Below are 20382 nucleotides of genomic sequence, written 5' to 3' on the forward strand. Positions count from 1 at the left end.
ATCCAGGTCTGTGTCTACATCCAGGTCTGTGTCTACATCCAGGTCTGTGTCTACATCCAGGTCTGTGTCTACATCCAGGTCTGTGTCTACATCCAGGTCTGTGTCTACATCCAGGTCTGTGTCTACATCCAGGTCTGTGTCTATATCCAGGTCTGTGTCATCTTCTCTTCTCTGTATCTTTTTTATCTTCATCCTTCTCTGGTGAGCTGCTGGGACCGACCCCGCTGCTGGGGCTCCTGCCACAGGTCATCCCCCTGTCAGTCGCCCCATTGTAACTCACCCTCTTCCAGCCCTTCATTCTCTTTCTCACCACTCTTTTTCTTTCTTGTTTACTTCCCCCAGCCAAACGCCCCAATGCTGGCCGCTCCACTGCTGGCCGCTCCACTGCTGGCCGCTCCACAGCTGGCCGCTCCACAGCTGGCCGCTCCACAGCTGGCCGCTCCACAGCTGGCCGCTCCACAGCTGGCCGCTCCACAGCTGGCCGCTCCACAGCTGGCCGCTCCACAGCTGAATCCCCCTCACTTCGACGTTAACCTTTACTTTTACTTGCGCTCCGCATGCGTGCAACTCTTCGCGGTTGCGCACCTCTTCTTGGCTCTGAGAGTGTGGTGGTACACCACCAGCCTACTGCAGGAGGCAACCTCTGTACCCACAGGAGTGTAAGGGGACACGACAACACCTGGCCGGCTGTCAATCAGTCGGCCTGAATGGATCAAGCCCCACCCGGTCGAGTGTCAATCACCCTCCTGGATACAAGCCTGCGCCGGCCTCACTCAGAGTTGGTGCAGCCTGGCTCTGTGGAAGTCTTTGTGGATTAAAGCCTGTTGTACAGTCTTTACCTTGTGTGTCTGATTCTGGCTAACAGTGCACCACAGAGAGCCATTTTTGAAGGTGTGTCTGATTCTGGCTAACAGTGCACCACAGAGAGCCATTTTTGAAGTTCGTCGGTCGGGAGGACACCGCTCCTCTGGAGACTCACCAACATTGGAGATCAGCCACTCCTCTCCATGGTGGATCACTGCTCCGATGATTTTATGTTTATTGAGCTCTGTTTTTACACCCTTTTTTTCTTTTCTCTGGAGAGGGCTGTTTCCACCTGACCAGCCACTACTCCATCATGTGACTCCCTTGGTTTTCCCTTCCTGAAGTCAACAATCAGCTCCTTAGTTTGGGTGACATTGAGTGTGAGGTTATTGTTGGTGCGCCATTTCGTCCAAGTTTTCAATCTCCCTCCTGTATACTGAGTCATCACCTTTCTTTATACAACCCACTACCATGGTATAGTCACCAAATTTATAGATGGTGTTATCGTCATAGCAAGCCACACAGTCGTAGGTATAAAGTGAGTAGAGCAGGGGTCTAAGATCATTTTTCCTGTGGTGCTCTGGTACTGATGGAGATTGTGGAAGAGATGTTCATACCAATCTTCACTGATTGTGATCTGGAGCTGAGGTAATCCATGATCCAATTATACAGTGGGGTGCTGAGTCCCAGGTCTTGGAATTTGCTGCTCAGTTTTGAGGGGACGGAGGTGTTAAGTGCCAAACTGTAGTCAATAAAGAGCATCCTGATTATGCATCATTGCTGTCCAAGTGTTTTATGGCTTTGTGTAGAGTTAGTGAGATGCCATCTGCTGCACACCAGTTGCTATGATAGGTGAATTGGAAAATATCCATGTCGCTGTTCAGACAGGAGCTGATATGCTTCATCACTGTGGATGTGAGTGTCACTTGGTGACAGTCATTTAGGTAGATCACCACACTTCTTGCGCACCAGTACGATTGACACCTGTTTGAAACACTGTTAGCCACACCCTGCCAGAGTGAGATGTTGAAGATATCAGTGAATATATTGACAAGTTGGCCAGCACCAGTTTTTAATACTCGGCTGGGTACACCATCCGGGATGGATGCTTTCCTCCGACTCACTCTCTTGAAGGCAGCACACACGTCATCCTTGGATACAGATAGGAGAGGATCATCAGGGATCATATGTAATTACAAATGTGTTATCACCAAGTTCAAAAGTACTACAGTTCTCAGGAGACCAATGAATGTTGGCAATGGTCTTGTTGGCTTTCAAAAACTGAACTGAAGGAAATACAGCAGTTCAATCAGAAATTAAAATAGATAGAGGTTTTGAGGTTAATTTATCTTGTTTGCGTTTTGTGTATGTGGGAGTGAAGCTCTTGTGGAAAAGTGCAGGGGAAATAGAGGGAATTGAAAGTGAGAATAAACATGGGCCATCCTCGTTCACAAGAAATATGTGATTACCCAACTGTTCTGGTTTCCTATTGGATTTACTGCTGTGGATCTTCCCTCAGGACTTGTAAATGTGCTTTTGTGATAATGAGAATTTGTAGATCAAATGATAGTGAACTTCTTCAATTCAATTGTGAAAACAGCTCAGAATAAATATAACTACTTCTCCGACTATCACAAGCACTCGCTGCGGTATGTACTGTTGTCTCAAGGGCATCGATCCAATGTATATGTGTAATGAAGAGTGCTGGCATGACTAGTATTCAAACCCACATCCCACTCCAATGTTGGAGTTCTACTTCACACAGAAAATATTTAATTCAAAATATCTCGGCAAAATGAAGCAGTCCATGCTTTTACGCAATATGAAATGTGACCTTGGCAACTGCAGAAATGGCAGGTAACATTTGAGTCATAAAGATTCCAGGCAATGGATATCACCAACATGACTAAGCCTAGACATTCACGGATATAACCATCACCAACTGAGTTCTCACCGACAGTTTACATCAATGACTGGAATTCAACTCGACCAGCGACATAAACGCTGTGGCTACCAGGTCAAGTTATCCAAGAACCTCATGATAGATTCTTCTTCATTTGCATCAATAAGTGCTGCTCAAACAACATATGGAAAGCTTGACACATCGAGGATAAAGTATCTTAGTTGTGTGGCACACCAACAAAAACTATAAACGTTCATTCCCTCCACCACTGTGCACTGGGGATAGAGTGTGTCTTCTTTGGCTTGGCTTCGCGGACAAAGATTTATGGAGGGGTAAATGTCCACGTCAGCTGCAGGTTCATTTGTGGCTGACAAGTCCGATGCGGGACAGGCAGACACGGTTGCAGCGGTTGCAGGGGAAAATTTGTTGGTTGGGGTTGGGTGTTGGGTTTTTCCTCCTTTGTCTTTTGTCAGTGAGGTGGGCTCTGCGGTCTTCTTCAAAGGAGGTTGCTGCCCGCCGAACTGTGAGGCGCCAAGATGCACGGTTTGAGGTGATATCAGCCCACTGGCGGTGGTGTGTACCACTGACAAAAAAGCACTGCAGATAATCACCTTGGCTATTCCAACAGCATTTCCCAAACCTGTGACCTCTATTATCAGGAAGGATGAAAACAGCAGAGCACATGGGAACACCACCATCTGGAGGTTCTCATCTATGATGCCTAATTTGGAAATATTTTTCTATTACTTTTTCGTCACTGATATTAAATAACTACCCAACTGTCCACGGCTGAGCAGCATCATGGAAGCATCTTTAGCAGTTCCAGAAATGGCTCAGCACCACTTTCTCAAGAGCATTAGTGAGAGGCAATAAAAGATGACCACAGTAGTAGATCCCACATCCCATAGAATGAACAAATAAATGCAATTTGTGGTGTCTCTCTCTGAAATTAGAATACAAGATTTTGAAGTAGGATTGGCCCATTTGGTCTTGGGCCTGCTTCACTAGTTACGTCAGCAATATATCTTTACCTCCTATGGACATTGCGTGTCCAGAAGAGTTCCTCCAGCATTTCTGTGCTTTTACTGCAATTACAGCACCTGCAGACTTTCATGCTGCACTATTCAGTGAGCTCACGATTGATATTTTCGCTTGGTACCACTTTCTTCTCACAGCTCATCATCTTTTAATTTCCATCCGATCACACTCTGTCGATCTCTGGTTTGAATGTACTCAGCAACTCAACCTCCATAACTCTTTTGTGTAGTGACCTCAGTGTAGGAAATTTATTCTCAAACCAGTCCTGATCGTCTGTCCATATATTGAGAATGTACCTTGTAGTTATAGATACCCTAACCAGGGAAAATATTAAATCCACATCAAACTTGTTAATGTTGTGCATTTCAATGAGATCACCTCAATAAAGCTCCTGACGAAAGGAACCTTAATCTACAATATCCCATAGACATGGGGAATTATTTTACCTTTAATGTTCCAGGCACAAAGAATCATTTAACTCCCAGCATCCCAGAGACACAGCATATTGCTTAGCTTTAAAATTCAGTGAACTATTTAACTTTCAACATCCCAAAGCCACAAGGAATCATTTAACGTGAGAGTCATTTAACGTGAGAGTCATTTAGTATCTAACATCACAGAGCCACGGCAAAGTGAATAACCTTCAGTATCTGCATTCTTTCTGAACCAGAGATCCGACCAGTTGCTTCTTTCTGGATCAGAGACATGACCAGACATTATCTTCACAATGGATGTCCAATCCCTTTATACCTCCATCTCCCATATAGAAAAACTTAAAGCACTCTGCTTCTTTCTGTACCAGACCATTCACCCTCTACCACTTTAAACAACTTCTCCTTCAACTTATCCCACTTCCTCCGAATCAAAGGAGTAGCCATGGGTACACCACCATTGTTGCGGAACAATCAATGCTACAAGCCTACATAGGCAAGACCCCCAACTCTTCCACTGGTATATCGATTACTACTTCAGGGCTGCCTCAAGCACCTGTGATGAGCTTGTCAACTTCATCCACTTTACAGTCAACTTCCACCCCAATCTCAAACTCATCTGGTTCATCTCCGACAATACTCTCCCCTTCATCTTGGGAGCAAGCTTTCCACCGACATATTACAAACCCACCAACTCCCCCAGCTACCTGAACTACACATCCTCACACTTCCCCCTACAAATATTCTATCCCCTTCACTCAATTTCTTCAGCTTTACTGCATCTGTTCCAGTGCCAAGGGGGGGGGGCTTTCACAGGCACTGCACCCCAAATGAAGTATTGTGACTTCCCCCCCCACCCATAGGACTAGTCTCCATGCGATATAAGCCGTGCGTTACATCGGAGGGAGGAGGTAGTGTAATGTCAGCGGTGCACAGAGAAAGGTAGGTAGGTAGGCACCATCACCTCTCCCCGCCCCCCCTCCACTGAGCAAGTTTTCAAATGTCAGATTGTGCCCCCTGATGTTACCCTAAGCCCCCCCCCCCATTAGACCTGTTCTGATGCCAACCCTGATCTGTTCCAGAGATCTTCCAGTCCAGATCTTCCAAATTGTCCATCATAAAAATGACTTCACCTCCACCACCATCAATTCATCCTTCACCTGCATCTCCTCCATTTCCTGCTCATCTGTCCTGGCCCCCTCTGCCCCCAGATGCAACAAATATAGAATCCCCTAATCATCACCTACCACCCCACCAGCCTCTGCATCCAACACATTATCCTCCAGAATTTCCAGTACGTATAACAGTATCCCACTACCAGATACATCTCCTCCTCTCTCTGCCTGGCGTAGAGACTGCTCCCTGTGACTCCTCGTGCACTCATCCCTCTCCACCTCTGCCTGGCACCTTCTCCTGTGGCCGCAGGTGCCACACATGCACCTACACCACCTCCCTCACTACAATACAGGGCCACAAACAGGCCTTTCAAGTGAAGCAACACTTTGCTGGTGTATCTGCAGGACTGATCTACTGCATCAGGTGTTCCCTTTGTCGCCTTCTCTACATCGGAGAGACTGGGCGCAGATTGGGAGATCGCTTCGCTGAGCACCTTCACTCCATTTCCACCAGTGATAGAGATCTCCCAGTAGACAACCATTTCAGTTCTGTGTCACACTCCCACACTCACATGTTTGTCCATGTCTTTATGCACTGTTCCACCAAGACCACCCTCAAATTGGAGGAACCACACCTGATTTTCCATCTGGGCACTCTCTAGCCAAAAGGCATTAACATCAGTTTTTCCAGTTTCTGCTAACCTGCTCTCCCCTTCCTCCTCCCCTTTCCAGTTCTCCTCTCACCCTTCACCAAGCCATCCCTCCTCCCCTTGATCATCACTGTCCCCACCCTCCCTTTTCCACCTATAACCTCCTGCCTTTGCAACCACCCCTCTCCACCTCTATTCTTTTGTTCAGACACCTGCCAACATTTTTCCATACCTTGATGAAGGGCTCAAGACTAAAATGTCGGTTATGTATTTTGACCTTTGCTACATATTGCTTGACCTGCTGAGTTTCTCCAGCTTCAACCATGGTGTCTACAGATTTTTGTTTTACTTCTGCATCTCAAATATTTAGTGTACTTATGGAACTCCTATATACCCATAGCCATCTATGGACTGGATGGTTAATCTGCATGCATTCAGAGACAAACCAAGCTGAAATGATTTTTTTTTAAAATATAATGAAACTATTATTTTATTGCTCATATTCAAGGATTGCTGAATTTCAGGAAGCTAATCTTTCAAACCCATTGTGCACTTCTTGATTTTTCTGAAGTTGTTCCTTGGAGAGTATATATAACTTTCTTAACTCCTCTACTGCACCAGGTCGCAGAGTTCACCTCTGTAGATGGCTTGAAATTTTCTTCATTGGTTTCATTGGTGTTGTGGCATCTTGGATGCTTTTCTTTTTCCTGGAGATCTTCAATTAAATCAAGGCAGCCAAGTCTATTTCACTGAAGGCTGAACGAGATCATTTTTTGTCCAATTTACTTTCTCTAACAAAGGATGTATTCACCACGTGGCATGAGGAAACCCAAAAACCCGCCATATTTACCAGTCACATGCTTTACTGTTGAACAAACCATTTCTATTGCCTGCATAATCACCTCTCAGCACTGAAGTCATCATCCGGTACAAATTGAGAGAAGAAATGAATTTTTTGACAATAATATGAAGAATGGGCATTAAAACATTCATTTCTATTATTAAATGTTAATTTGTTTTGTTAATCCATAACTGACTAGGTTTCTGTATGTTCATATTCTGTTTATTTACTGGATGTTGAGTGTATTACTCACGGAGATTCAATTTGCTGTAGGTCTGTGAGTCCACTGCCCTCCACACTGAAGACCCCTCCATGCAACGTGATAGGAAGTGGATTAACAAATTTTATTTGTACAGCCAGCTTTTTATGGAGGATTGGTTCACCATCAACCTAGAGTGAGAAGACAAGCATTTATTATAAACAAGTAATACATTTTGCTTAACCTAATATTAATTTCTTATTTTTAATCTACAAATTCAATATTAAATAATAAACAAATCCTGGATTTTAGGAGCTCATTATTTTGCTGTGTTTTGACTAATTTTATGGCAACTGGTTAAAAGAAAACAGAATATCTCAGTCTGAAGTAAAACACATAAGTCTGCAGACACCATGATTGAAGTAAAAACATGATGCTGAAGAAGCTCAGTAGGTCAAATGGTGTCCTTTATATAGGAGAGATAAAGATACATAACCATCATTTCAGGCTACCATTTTGTTCAGGTGCCTGCCCACGTTTTCATACACAAAAGTTGTACTACCAATCAACTACAATCAGACAGAGAATTGTGATTAATAGGCTTTAATCACCTAAAAGAGTCAGCACAGCATGCATGTCGCTGGCCCAGTCCCAAAGTAGGTACTGAGGGAGGGGTTTGGGCACAACAGCTTTTATAGGGATATTTGGGAAGGAGGAGTCACAGACAGGTTCAGAGGTGGGCCAGAAAATACATACATCTACATACATGGTGGTAGCTCCACAGAAAAGGGCTCAAGTCCATAACGTTGATTATGTATCTTTACCTTTGCTATAAAATACACTGTTTGACCTGCTGATTTCTCCAGCATTGTGTTTTACTAGAATATCTCGTCTGTGCTTTTTAAACAGATTTTACATGCTGGGTTTGATTTTAGACTTTCTCAAAACCAACCTAAATTACAAACCTTTTTTCTAATACTCACAATCCCAATACTTATTCTCCCCAGCTGGAAGACCTCCTTTATTTGTTATTCACAATTTTTTTTTTAAAAATCCATAGGATGCTTCATATTAAATGCATCAATAAACTTTTAGAACTCAGATAAAAGCTATTTAGATTTGTAATCAACCTCAGACAAGCCTGAAGATTTATTTTGTTACCATTTTGTCTAGTGAATAACATTTGCAGGAGGGTTTCTTTGCAGTAGGAGCATTGAATTGTGTTCATATCTGTTCATGGTGTGCCTTATATAAAGCTAGCAACACAGTCAAGATATTTCAAACCTGAAATCATGACCCGGTCTTTGACTGGTGGGGGCACATGTGTCCATCACAAGATTTAAACATTGATAATATTTAAAACTCAAGGTTTGGTTTATTTCCTTTGAGCAAAATAAATTGGTTTCCTTCCATTTCTGTGTTTACCTTCACACCAAGCCGAGGTACTTTCAGAGCAAACTCCTTTTCCTTAAGACTCACTTCAGATGCATCCTCAGATACAAGAATGGCAGTCAATCGAATTAAATTGTGCTCAGAGAGGTGTTCGCCATAATCTTCATACCTCAGTCTCAGAATTTCTTTTTTCTCTAATTAAAGCAAAAAGTTTGTTACACAGAATTCCACTTGAAACCTGCAAGCCAATAAAAAATTGAATGGAAATAAAATAATGTTTTTTTTTAAAAAAAAAAGTACAATTTTCATAATTTTCCCATGCCGTGAGCTCTCACGCCTAATTGCGGTGGGGGGGGGGGGGGGGAAGAAAGATGTGGTAGTGAACTATTTTAAATTTATAAGACAAGTGGAAGAAAGCAACCCAATGACACTGCTACCTTTCTCCCTCTACTATGGAGGGTTCTGGGTTCTTTTCTGCAACACATTGACACCACTATCATATTGATAAACCAAAAGTCTGTTTATGCCCAATTCACTTTTGTATTTAGTGGGTTTTTTCAAGTCAAGTTTATTGTCATCTGATTGTACAAGTACAACCCTCAGTGCAAAACATGCTGTCACTCAACCAAGCATTACGCACTAACAAACAATACATATACAAGACAAGTATTAATCTGTACAAATAAATAAATATTGGTTTCTACATGTTAGTGTATGATGTTCAGATGGTTAGTGTGATCAGTTCTTTTGTCCAAACTTTTGAAACACCTATTGATCACATCTGACAGTTTACCAATTGTATTTTTTTTAATTGAATTGCTTATGTGCATCAAAATACTATGAAAAGCTTTATTTTGCATGTTCTCCAGGCAAGTCAACCCCTGGGTGGCAACAGCATCAGAGGAGGTGGCAGGATTCATGGACCCTCAATGTTTCTGAATGGATTCTCTTCTGCTTCTGTTTATCATTCTGATGGAGGCCCCGAATGTCTGGTGCCTGTGTGGGCCTCCACAGGGTGAACAAGGGAAAACAAATTTTTGTGTATTTTGTGTGCATGACAATAAAGAAATTTTGAATCTTATAGTACAGCAGGTGATAAGACAGTGCAGGGATGCAGTGTTACGGTAAGTTAGAATGCAGGGTATTGTGTCAATAGGGCAAAATAGCAGGACATAGAGAAAGGTGTATTAATATAATTTAGGGGCACCATCTTTATTTATTTTTTAAATTTCATTTACAGCACAGTAGAAGCAGATTCTGACCATTTAAATCTGTGCCACCCAATTACACCCAAATTAACCTACAACCCTGTACATTTTTGGAAGGGTTTACTGATAAGACGTCAATTCACAACACCAGGAAAGAAACTAGCCTCAAGGCTTGAGGTTTCTACTTTCATGCTTGTGTATCTCTGTCCAATGAAAGGGGTGGTGGGGGGGGGGGGGGCAAGAAGAGTGTGACTGGGGTGAAATGATCCTTTAATACATTGGCAGCTTCCTGGGATGGGGGGTGGTTTAGATTGGATCACAAAAAAGACCTTGGGCAAATAGTTATGGCAGTAGGGAAATTTATATCATTATACCAAAATGTTCCAGCTTAAAATTTTCTTTTAATTTTTTAAATTTAGAGCATGGTAACAGGTCATTTCAGCCCATGAATCCATACCACCCAATTAACCTACACCCCCAGTACATTTCAAAGTGGGAGGAAACCTGAATTCCCAGGGAAAACCCATGGGGAGAACATACAAATTCCTTACAGACAGCGGGGGATTCACACCCCAGTCCCGATCGCTAGCGCTGTAAAGGCATTGTGCTAACCGTGATGAAGGATGGTTTTAAAGCAAAAGGGTAGACGAATTTAATAAAGAGACTCAGTAAGTTGATAATGCTCAGCAAGCTCTCAAATGTGGAATGTTTCAATGCAAAAAAACAAGATAAATCATGTCATGTGACACTCAGCAATACAAATGAGTGCAGGCAAGCAAACATTTTTTTTAAAATAGCCTGTATTAATATTACAAATTAAGATAATGCAATTTTCTTCTTCAATTCCTTTCTCAAATTAGAGTATTATTGATTCTCACTCATGCTACACCTGAGATTCCAGTAAACCCATTGTGTGCTTTAAATGGGAGGTTGGACTGTAATTATCATTCAACAGTATTATTAGCTGTAATTGGCAGTAAATCAGCATTTTCACCTTTAAAATCCATGTAGTTTGGCCAGACCAACTTCAATTATTCCATAGTATGGTTCAGCTGCAGACTAGAAATAGCACCCAAGATCCCCCCCATGAGGCAGCAATGGATTCAGAACCTCATCAGTCCAGTTCCTCTGTTCCTTCTTGACCACCATTCAGGTCTCCCTGACAAATCAAAAATTCACCAAATCCATGTCTTTCCAACCTTGTAGAAAGTCAGGATGGAGTACCAACTCAGAAAACCGCTAAAGAAACACAGAATATTTTGATGCCATGGAACTACAGCTTTTCATGCACAATTACCTGAGGCAGCTTTTAACATAAATTTAGTTGACCTCTTGCTGAATTGTTTTAAAATGGCTCCAGCATATGTTATCGAAGATCCAGACAGAATCAAATTGATGTCTTTGTCCATAAAGCCATTATTAATAATATCAAAATAGACACTGAAATCACTTCCAAGAACTGCAAAAACTTGTTTGATGGTGACCTTTAAATCTTGGTACTGTGTGTGGACAGGTTGGATGCTCTTTCCTGCTTTGCTGTAGATTTCTCGCTCCTTTTTGGAACCTGTGAAGAAGAGGATATTATTAACATTGTTGGAAGTTTGGGCTTCTATCACAGAGCTTGTCCCTACTACTGAGGCCTACTACTTTCTCATTATTGCTCTGGAAACAGTAATATTAAAACCTTGTAAATGTGCATTTGCTTTACATTTTGAAATGTACTAAGAAAAAAAGACTGTTGCTTTACAGCAAGTTTACAAAAATTTTGTACGTTTGTTCCTTTTGTTTATTAACCCGAGACCTCAAACTACATAGCCTTACAACTTCATGGGATCAGAAGTACAATGTGTTCAACATCATCTACCACAATCACTTCACTACTTTGTAACTTCATAGAAGATCACCAGCAAATCAGTGATCACAAACCCAAGACTAATACCAGTTTCTAAATCTGGGACTAGATAAAAGATATGGAGAGAAGATATTAAGTGTCAGTACTGTGGTGGTACACCACCAGCCTACTGCAGGGGGCAACACCTGTACCTGCAGGAGTGAAAGGGGACACGACAACACCTGGCCGACTGTCAATCAGTCGGCCTGAATGGATCACGCCCCACCCGGTCGGGTGTCAATCACCCTCCAGGATACAAACCTGTGCAGCCTCCCGAAGCTCACTCAGAGTTACTGCAGCTACAGCCAGCCTGGCTCTGTGGAAGTCTTTGTAGATTAAAGCCTGTTGTACAGTCTTTACCTTGTGTGTGTCTGATTCTGGCTAACAGCGCACCACAAGTACAACTCTTATGAATGGAGATCATGCTTTCAAGTTTCTGTCAAAGGTAAGAATTCACACTCTGATGGAGTTTCTATATTATATGAACAAAGAATGTGGCAAATATGTATTTTATCAAACTGGTTTCCTGAACTGGACAGAGATGTTATCATAGTCCAGTAGTGACTACTTATGTGAAGAGAAATCATTAGCTAAATAGAAATCCAACTCTTGAGCTTGTCTGAAAACATAATACAACCACTGCTTACAAATTCTGTTATGGACCTTTGACAATTTAATTTTTGACTAAGGACAGGACTGAACCGACTGCAGGGGATTTGACAGGCGCTAGGAGCTGTAGTAGTGCTGGGCTACCGCTAGAGAAATTTGACACCTATCAAAGCACAGGAACCATGTGCTGGACGTCCATGGGCTCGCAGGAGAGTGAGCCTGCAACTGTTAACTTCTCTCCACTAATGGGGAGATCTGGAGGCACATGCTGGGCAGTTTAAAAAGCCCAACGCATTGGTTTTGGAGAGGTTAGTCAGTGGATTGGAGAGCAGGCAGAAGAGTCAGTCTGACTGTGTGTCCTCACCCAACAGCTTCAACAAGCTACACACAAAGTTGCTGTGTTCACAGGTGCTAGTGCTGCTGTCTGGAGCTATATGTCAGTATGCTCATCCAGTGGTTTCAGTGGGAAAAGGAAGATTGAACTACTTTGACCACGGGTACACCACAGCAGTTTGAGGAACTCTGATATCCAGAGTGTGTGTGGGACTGACCAGTGCCTCTCCAATCTCCTTTCAAGAGGAGGACTTCATGTGACATGAGTCACATGACCACCCAAGCCAGGGTGTCCAAAGGAAAGGACTTGCATGTCAGATGGTTACTTGGTAACTCTAAAGAGGGCTTTGAAAGACTCATGTGACAAAAAGTCACTTGGTAACCTTAAGGAGGGCTTCAGAGGTGTGAACCTAGTGTGGTGACTAGGAGGTCACTGTGAAAATTCCTGGGTGAAGGAAGTGAAGGTGGTTGTTGCCACATTTGAAACTCAAGCAAGTCTCTTGTTCCCCTGTCACAGTTGAAAACCTATAAGGACCAGAGTCATCTGGATACATCTTCAAACTAAATGACCAGTCAGCAAGGAAACAAATAATCCCAAGCCAGGAGCCCAGATCCGTGCTCCTTCTTGACTGACCAACTTGACTTGACTAACCTGGGGGGGGGGGGGGGGGGGGGTTTGTTTTGGATATTTTATTTGATTTTTGCGGCATTTGAGTTTGGACTGTAATGGTCTGGGGATTTCCTCCCCATGTACATGTTGCCATTAAGCCTTGTATTCGGGAGTTAAATTTGTTGGGTTAATTCTATTATTGTTAGTTTGTTAATAAATTTTGGTGTCAAACTTAACCTATTTGTTTATGCAGCTCTCAAATGCTGCTGGGGAGTTACATGGATCTTTATTCATATTTCTATTTTGCAGACTGAGTTGATAGATAATGGAATCACTGTTGATGCTGTGGGCACAAGATCAAAATTATCCAACCAGACTGCTGAGTGTATTCATCCACCAGTTGATATGCATGTGGTCCACACGGACCAGGGATACTCACAGTCCTATTTGATGAATGGGGCAGAAGAATGAGCCATTGCAACTCTAATCCTAAATATCTTGGAAGAGTTAAAACCACTGGCAAGATGCTGTTGAAAATGTGCAATGGAGTTTGGATGAAAACTTGTTTTCACTGCTGCCTAGCCAAATTAAATAACATTAAGAAATAAAGCTTTCATTCGATTATTCATGAAAGTAGCATAAATATTTACCTTCTGGGTATTTATAATCCAATGTGATGTTTTCTCTTTTGTCTGAATAAGGACTTTTTGTAACAACCTGCCTTCCCACTTGGTTTTGTTTGATAACCAGCTCCCTCTTTGTTCCATCTTCCTTTATAAACCAGTAAATCACATCTGCATTGACCTCAGCAAAGATGAATGAGGCATCATATTTCATGTCCAAGTCACCTTCTTTTATTGCTTTGACAGGGCAAGGACCACAGCAGAATATCCCTATGGAGAACAGAACACCACTGTTACAGATGCAGAGGATAAAGTGTGTAACTTCATCCTGCTCCCCTACATGGGACAGTCATGGATAACAATGTTTGCCCTTCTAATGCCATATATCATCCTTCATGTGTGGTTCTAAGCTTGTGTTGACCCCAAAAAACCACTTACCCCAAAAGCAGTTCCATCCAAACCCTACTTTGTTTCCCCTTGCCTCAGCCCAGAAACTCTGTAGAAACCAACCTGATGGAACCCAGAGATGGTTCTTTCATGTACGAGGTATTCACATGAAATAGTCTGATGCAGTGGACCAGTGCCATGTGCCCATTTCCAGAGGGGAAAACCCCAAATAAAAATATTAAACCATGAAAATATCTTGCAAACCAAAAGCTTGAAATAAAACATTCTCTACATTTACAATTAGCTGAATATCGTCTGCAGTATGTCATAGTTTAAAAGTATATACATGTTTGAAAACATTTGAGAAACGAAAAGGTGAAAAATAGTTTCTGACAGCAGAACAAAGGAAAAATTTCACCAATAAAAAAGGATATTGGAATTTTTCAAATTACTTTTGGAGATTTGTTACAAGTGGTTTGTAAAGCTTGGCCAGTTGTTTCATGTGGATGAAATGATATAAAAATGCACAGAAAATTGCTTACAAGGTGCACGAGAAGAGCAGTAAATGGTGATTGACAGCAACTGGAGACATGTCAATCTTTCAGCTCAAATTTCTACAGTTCTACAATTTATTTTTAGTGAAACACTATCTCTCAATTCACACATGTAACCACAGGACAGAATTAGTCAATTCAGTCATAACTGCAGACAGACATGTACAATATCTCATTCTAGCTGTCCATTGACCTTGCAGGATTCAAGGCAGCATTCATCATCCCTGGTTCCCCAAGAGAGGGACAGTCTCTGGACTAAATGGCAACTGTCCAGTAGCACTGACCTCCATGATCAAGTGCTTTGAACAATTAGTAATGGAGCACATCAAAGCGCACCAACGACAATGGACCCATTCCAGTTTGTCTAACAGCCAAACCAATCTGTACACGATGCAATAGCCCTGACTCTCCATTCCATCCTGACCTTCCTGGAGAAGGACACTTCATACGTACATCGACTTCAGCTCGGTGTTCACCACAATCATATTTCACAGGGTGATGTATAAACTATCCTCGGCAGAATTCAGCATCCCTCTCTAAAACCGGATCCTGGACTTCTTGACAGAATGACGACAGTTTGTCTGGGTTGGCAGCAAAACCTCATGCCCAATCACACTAAGCATTGGCACACCTCAGGGCTGTGTGCTCAGCATACTACCATTCATGTTGCTAACTCAGAACTGTACTGCCAGGTTCAGCTCCAACAGACACATCAAGTTTGCAGAGAACAACAGTAGTTGGCCTCATCAACAACAGTGATGAATCAGTTTACAGAAAGGAGATTGAAAGACTTGTACAATAGTGCAAAAGCAAAAACCAGAGTCTCAAAGTGGACAAGACAAGATTGTGGACTTCCGGAGGATGAAGGACCACTCCCCACTACATATCAATGGCTCATCGAAGGGAGAGTGGGGAGCACAAAGTTCTTTGCCGTCCATTTAAATGACGACCTAGCCTAGACCTACAGCACCTCATCATTAGTCAGGAAAGTGCAGCAGAGCTTACACTTCCTCAGGAGGTTGAAGAGGGCAAGGCTACCAGCCCCCATCCTCACTAGGTTCACCAGGGGCGCAATAGAGTGTTTTGGCTGGCTGCAACACGAGAGGTGCAAAGCATCAGATCGGATGTCAGTACAGAGAGTGATTAAAACTACTGAGAAGATCACTAGGGTCTCCATTCTCTCGATCAAAAATATCGACAGGAAGACGTGCTTAAGGAGGGCTCACAGAATCATCGAGGAGCCTTACACCCTTATCATCCAGCCTGCAGTATCTGTGAGATATTACCTTCAAGAACAAGATACAGAAGCATTTAATCCAGATGGAGTACCTGACCAAGCATGAAAACATGGTGGACAACTTGCGAATGTATTCACGAACATCTTCAACATCTCACTCCACCAGTTTCAAACAGACCTCAATCATACTGGTGCCCAAGAAGAGTGTGGTAACTTGTTGAAACATATCAACACTTGTCTGAGTGACAACATGGATCTATTCCAATTTGCATACCACAGCAATAGGTCTACAGATGTCATCTCACTAATTCTACACAAAGCCCTGGAACACCTGGACAGCAAGGGTGTTCTTTATCAACTATAATTCAGCATTCAACACCATCATCCCCTCAAAACTGATCAGCAAGGCCTGTGACTCAACACCCCACTGTGTAATTGGATCCTGGATTTCCTCACCTCCAGACTACAATCAGTGAGGATCAGTAAGAACATCGTCTCCACAATTTCCATCAGTACTGGAATAGCACAGGGCTGCATCCTTAGTCTCCTGCTCTACACCTACGACTGTGTGGCTTGGTACAAATACAACACCATCTCTTCTTTGGCTTGGCTTCGCGGACGAAGATTTATGGAGGGGGTAAAAAGTCCACGTCAGCTGCAGGCTCGTTTGTGGCTGACAAGTCCGATGCGGGACAGGCAGACACGATTGCAGCGGTTGCAGGGGAAAATTGGTTGGTTGGGGTTGGGTGTTGGGTTTTTCCTCCTTTGCCTTTTGTCAGTGAGGTGGGCTCTGCGGTCTTCTTCAAAGGAGGTTGCTGCCCGCCAAACTGTGAGGCGCCAAGATGCACGGTTTGAGGCGTTATCAGCCCACTGGCGGTGGTCACCATCTACAAATTCACTGACAATACCACAGTAGTGGATTGTATTAAAAAAAGCGATGTCTGCATACATGAAGAAGACTAAAAACTTGCACCAACAACAACCTTGCATTCATTGTCACCAAAACCAAGCAGCTAATTGTGGACTTTAGGAAGGGAAAACCAGAGGTGTATGATCCAGTGATTATTGGGGTAATCAGAGGAAGAGAGGGTGAATAAATTTAAGTTCTTGAGAGTCCTTATCTCAGAGGACCTTTCCTGGATGCCACATGCCAATGTCATCCTGGTGAAAACACGTCAGCACCTCTACTTCAGGAGTTTGCAGAGGTTTGGTACGACATCAGAAACCATGGCAAACCTCTACAGAGGTGTGGTGCAAAGTATGCTGACCGGTTGGATCATGGTCTGGTATGGGGGCACCAATACCTCTTAGTGGAAAGCCCTGCAAAAGGTAAAGGACATAGCCCAGTATATCACAGGAAAAACCCTTCCCACCATCGAGAACATCTACGGGGAATGCTGCCATCAGAGAGCAGTAGCGATCATCAACATCACACTGCACATGCTCAGTTCTCACTGCTGTCATCAGGAAAGAGGTATAGGTGCCACAAGTCTCGCACCACCAGGTTCAGGAACAGTTACTACCCCTCCACCATCATTGCACAGTTAGTTTGTTTACATTTCTTTCTTTGTTTACATGTTTCTAGTATGATTCTAGCGGAGGATACTAAATTGAGTGGAAAAGCAAATTGTAGAGGATGTGGAGAAGCTGCAGAAGGATATAGTTAAGTTAGGTGAGTGGGCAGGTCTGGCAGATGGAGTACAACGTTAGTAAATACGAGGTCATCCACTTCGGATTATTATTTAAATGGAATGTTGGCTTCATCGCTAGAGGAATTGAGTTTGAGCATGGTGAGGCCCCTCCTGGAGTACTGTGTGCCATTCTGGTCTCTATACTTGAGAAAGGATATACTGGCCTTGGAGGCAGTCCAGAGGAGGTTCACCATGTTGATCCCGGAGATGGGGGCTGGTTAACCTATGAGGAGAGACTAAATCGCCTGGAATTATACTCACTCAAATTCAGAAGAATGAGAGGAGATCTTATAGACACATATAAAATGATGAAAGGGATAGACAAAATAGAGGCAGGAAAATTGTTTTCACTGGTAAGTGAGACCAGAACTCGGGGACACAACCTCAAGATTCAGGGGAGTAGATTTAAGCCAGACATGAGGAAAAACTATTTTTCCCCCCCAGAGAGTAGTGAATCTGTGGAATTCTCTGCCCAAGGAAGCAGTTAAGGCTATTTCATTAGACATATTTGAGGTTCAGTTAGATATATTTTTACATAAAAAAGGAATTAAGGGACATGGGGGAAAAAGCAAGTAGGTGGAGCAGGCTTGATGGGCCAGATGGCCTAATCCTGCTCCTATTTCTCATGTTCTTACATACACACATCTTTCTTGAGTACAGTTACCAATAAGTAGAAATTCTGCCAGGCCAGCAGGAAAAAGAATCTCGTGATTGTATGTGATGACTTGTATATACTCCAAAAATAAATATGAACTTTAAAAACCAGGATTGCCAGGCTGGGAAACAGCTACTTCCCTTGGGTAGTAAGACTGTTGAACAATCCAAGATACCCATAATTTTTTTTATTTATTTTTTTTTAATGTTTTGAGCTATGTATATACAGTATATCATTTGTGTGTAGGGTTTCTGTGTGTGTGCATTCTGATAAGATTATGATACCTGGTTTCATCAAGTTATACATATATAATCAGATGACAATAAACTTGAACTTGAGACAGATACACACCTCTGCACAAGCAGGACTACTACACCAGTCCTAACATTTTGCGTAGCTTAATCCCACACTGTCTCCTCACTCTAAACAAGATTACAATACAAATGCACATTGATTTGCTGATTCACTATTCATGGCTTTTATTATTTGCAAGGTTGCAATTCAGTATATTTTCTAACAAAAACATACTCATTGAGGAACCAATCATTGTCTGCATAAATGGAATGTCAGTTTTCAGACTACATGCATCAAGTGGCTTCCCTCTATTTTCTGTTCTCATCAAGAGCTATCTATGTTATGAGCACCCCTTGTGATTTCAAAACCAATCCTGAACATTCATTGGAAGTTGCTTGTCAGTGAATATTGTTTCTTTTTAGATATTTAGTCAAGAGTTTTAGTGCTTTAGAGCATGATTCTCAGCCATTTTTTTTTCACCCACAGATCACTTTAAGAACCATTACTTACTACAGGCCACCTGCAACAAACTCAATGACCGCCATTCAGGGAGAGGTAAGTGTGGGGGAGGGGGTTGTTGTTTGTTAATTATATCAAATATTTGTCAATGGCGCATCACTATGGCCAACCTATAACAAACCCATGGACCACTGATGGTTCACAGAATAGAGAATGTAAAATCCTGCTGCAGGACATTAAAGAACTAATTTATGTTTACATGGAAGGTGTATTTGTTACGTAAAGAAGGGCCTTTTTGGAATATTGATGTTTTTAGGCCAGGAAATGTACCTGGAATTTATCTGGAAGTCTGATTCCCATCTCGGAATGGCACGATGGAATGCGGAAAAGCAAAGTTGTGATCCCCTTGAGAACACAACTTATATTGAGGAACAAATATGATGTTTTTAAATATCAACATTTGGCAACCATATTTATGGCAAATAGCTGTAAATCTTTAGTTTATCCCCTCTTGCTTTGGAGCACCCCATCTGTACCCCTCCCCTAGTTCTCGAAAAGCTAGATAATTTAAGGCCCAGAAGGTGGACGATGCATACCTGACAATGCTCTTATTTTATCTCTCTTTTTAGTCTAATCTTGAACTATCTTGTTTGCTCTCTATTTGTATTACTTTTTCTCAGGGGGAGGGGAGGTAAAGTTAATTATAGTTAAACATGCAATAGCTATTAATGGATGTATATTAATATTTTTTTCCGCCAACTTGTCCTTTGCACTGTTTGACTTGAAAATTTGTAAATCTTTTTTTTAAAAGAAACAAATTGATACTTTTAAATCTGCAGATCATCCTTCTATCTTTCTCACAAGCCAACACTGATTGAAGTGGAATCTGTCTGGATTTTGTTAATAAATATATATTCTTATGGCCAAAATGTATAAAATTATTAGGATTCTGTCATAATGTTACCGTCACTTCTCTCTTGTGGCGTAGGATCCAATACTTGCCATCCATCATAACCAGAGGGAAGATCAGAACGGGTCATCCATGATTCTACCCAACAGTGGTAGTTCCTGTGTGCAATAGTATGTAATAGTTACAAATTAGATGATTTAAACTGATTAATCAGAAGCACAGAATTGATAATGGGAGTCCACTGGGCTAGCTCAGGCAGAAAGAACATTAAAATGTGACCTATTGTCAAACTAAGGGCGGCACAGTTGGCGAAGCGGTTAGCGTAACACTGTTACAGTGCAGTAGTCAGGATTCAAATCCCATGCTGTCTGTAAGGAGTTTGTACATCATCCCCATGACTGCATGGGTTTCTTCCCGCCATTTGAAACATACCAGGGATTGTAGATCAATTGGGCGTCATGGGCCAAATGGCCAGTTATTGTGCTGTATAACTAAAATAAAAATTTTAACTTAAAATTTAACAAATCAGAGCTCTGGATCAATCTAAT

The 20382-nt window shown here is 42.2% G+C and overlaps 1 protein-coding gene across 1 annotated transcript in view; it reads right to left on the minus strand.

Moving 5' to 3' along the window:
• Nucleotides 1-20382, minus strand: part of tgm2l (transglutaminase 2, like) — a 44486-nt gene that overhangs the window by 7566 nt on the left and 16538 nt on the right. The window contains exons 8-12 of the mRNA XM_069901432.1: nucleotides 19889-19992; nucleotides 13675-13917; nucleotides 10879-11145; nucleotides 8407-8567; nucleotides 7036-7172 (exon numbers count right to left, since the gene is read on the minus strand). Coding sequence (XP_069757533.1) covers nucleotides 7036-7172; nucleotides 8407-8567; nucleotides 10879-11145; nucleotides 13675-13917; nucleotides 19889-19992 — 912 coding nt within the window. The remainder of the gene's footprint in view (nucleotides 1-7035; nucleotides 7173-8406; nucleotides 8568-10878; nucleotides 11146-13674; nucleotides 13918-19888; nucleotides 19993-20382) is intronic.

The sequence above is a fragment of the Narcine bancroftii genome, chromosome 10 (assembly GCF_036971445.1).
Source record: "Narcine bancroftii isolate sNarBan1 chromosome 10, sNarBan1.hap1, whole genome shotgun sequence".
Classification (NCBI taxonomy): domain Eukaryota; kingdom Metazoa; phylum Chordata; class Chondrichthyes; order Torpediniformes; family Narcinidae; genus Narcine; species Narcine bancroftii.